The sequence below is a fragment of the Cebus imitator genome, unplaced genomic scaffold (assembly GCF_001604975.1).
Source record: "Cebus imitator isolate Cc_AM_T3 unplaced genomic scaffold, Cebus_imitator-1.0 Scaffold105, whole genome shotgun sequence".
Classification (NCBI taxonomy): Eukaryota; Metazoa; Chordata; class Mammalia; order Primates; family Cebidae; genus Cebus; species Cebus imitator.
In genome coordinates, this window is record NW_016107420.1 from 6,226,344 (window position 1) to 6,227,309 (window position 966).

The window sequence follows — 966 nt, forward strand, 5'->3', positions numbered from 1 at the left end:
CTTCTTAATGTACGATTCTGATAACCCAATGGTGGCTCCATATCCCTAGTCTTGCTCTGTTCAGAAAGAGGATCTAAGGCAAAAACACATTCTTGTTGGATTAACCCAAGTTTACTGTGAAGTGCCATCATGTATTTCATGGTATTTGGCTGATTTACAGAATGTGCATTATCAGAAGCATCAGAGCTCTTTTTGACTTTTATATCAGTCCAGGCATTTTTTGATGTGTCCTTCTGCAAATCTGGATGGTCCTGGAAATCCTGGTTTGAGCTGATGCTGTCATATTCAGTAGTTTTTCTTAAGTGAGCTGTAATATACATATAGAATGAAGCAATTTAGTAAATAACTAAAAACACAAGTTGACACAAAACAATGTCATTCTGATTATGACAGCATTTTTTGAACAAAAGAAATCTAGTAAAAAAAAAAAGCTCTTAATTTTCTAACAAATAAGCAGTTTTAAGACATAATAGGATAGTGACTTTGAAAGGACATTTTAAATCAGATTGTGAAGAAATATCTTTAGTATTCCTAAGACTACGACACAAAAAATATTAACATAAAATTAATTTTTCAATCAAGGTAAAAACTAGTCACGATATGGTCACCTATTAATCCTGAAGCAAGCAATCGCCAATGCTCCAACAAAAGCAGATTTGAGTTCCCAAGTAATCATTCTACATGAGAAAAATACAAAAATTTACTCTCTTTAAGAACGGTGTAGCCCATCTTTACTTAGAAATGCTTGTAATTAATGAAAATATGCAACTAAAAGCAAAAACACTATATGAACAGCTTTAATATTAATATTTAATATTACCTATGTACTTGCACCCACATTTTTAAAAAAGCTATTAACTTTACCAATTTATATTTTGTATGGCCTTAAAATTCACATACAAAACATTATCTTTTAAAGGCTTTAAATGAATATATATTCATTTAAATTATATAAAACTTGGTAAG

At 30.3% G+C, this 966-nt stretch overlaps 1 protein-coding gene across 1 annotated transcript in view; it reads right to left on the minus strand.

The window, feature by feature from the left end:
- Nucleotides 1-966, minus strand: part of PLK4 (polo like kinase 4) — an 18,447-nt gene that overhangs the window by 8,487 nt on the left and 8,994 nt on the right. The window contains exon 7 of the mRNA XM_017537642.2: nt 3-307. Coding sequence (XP_017393131.1) covers nt 3-307 — 305 coding nt within the window. The remainder of the gene's footprint in view (nt 1-2; nt 308-966) is intronic.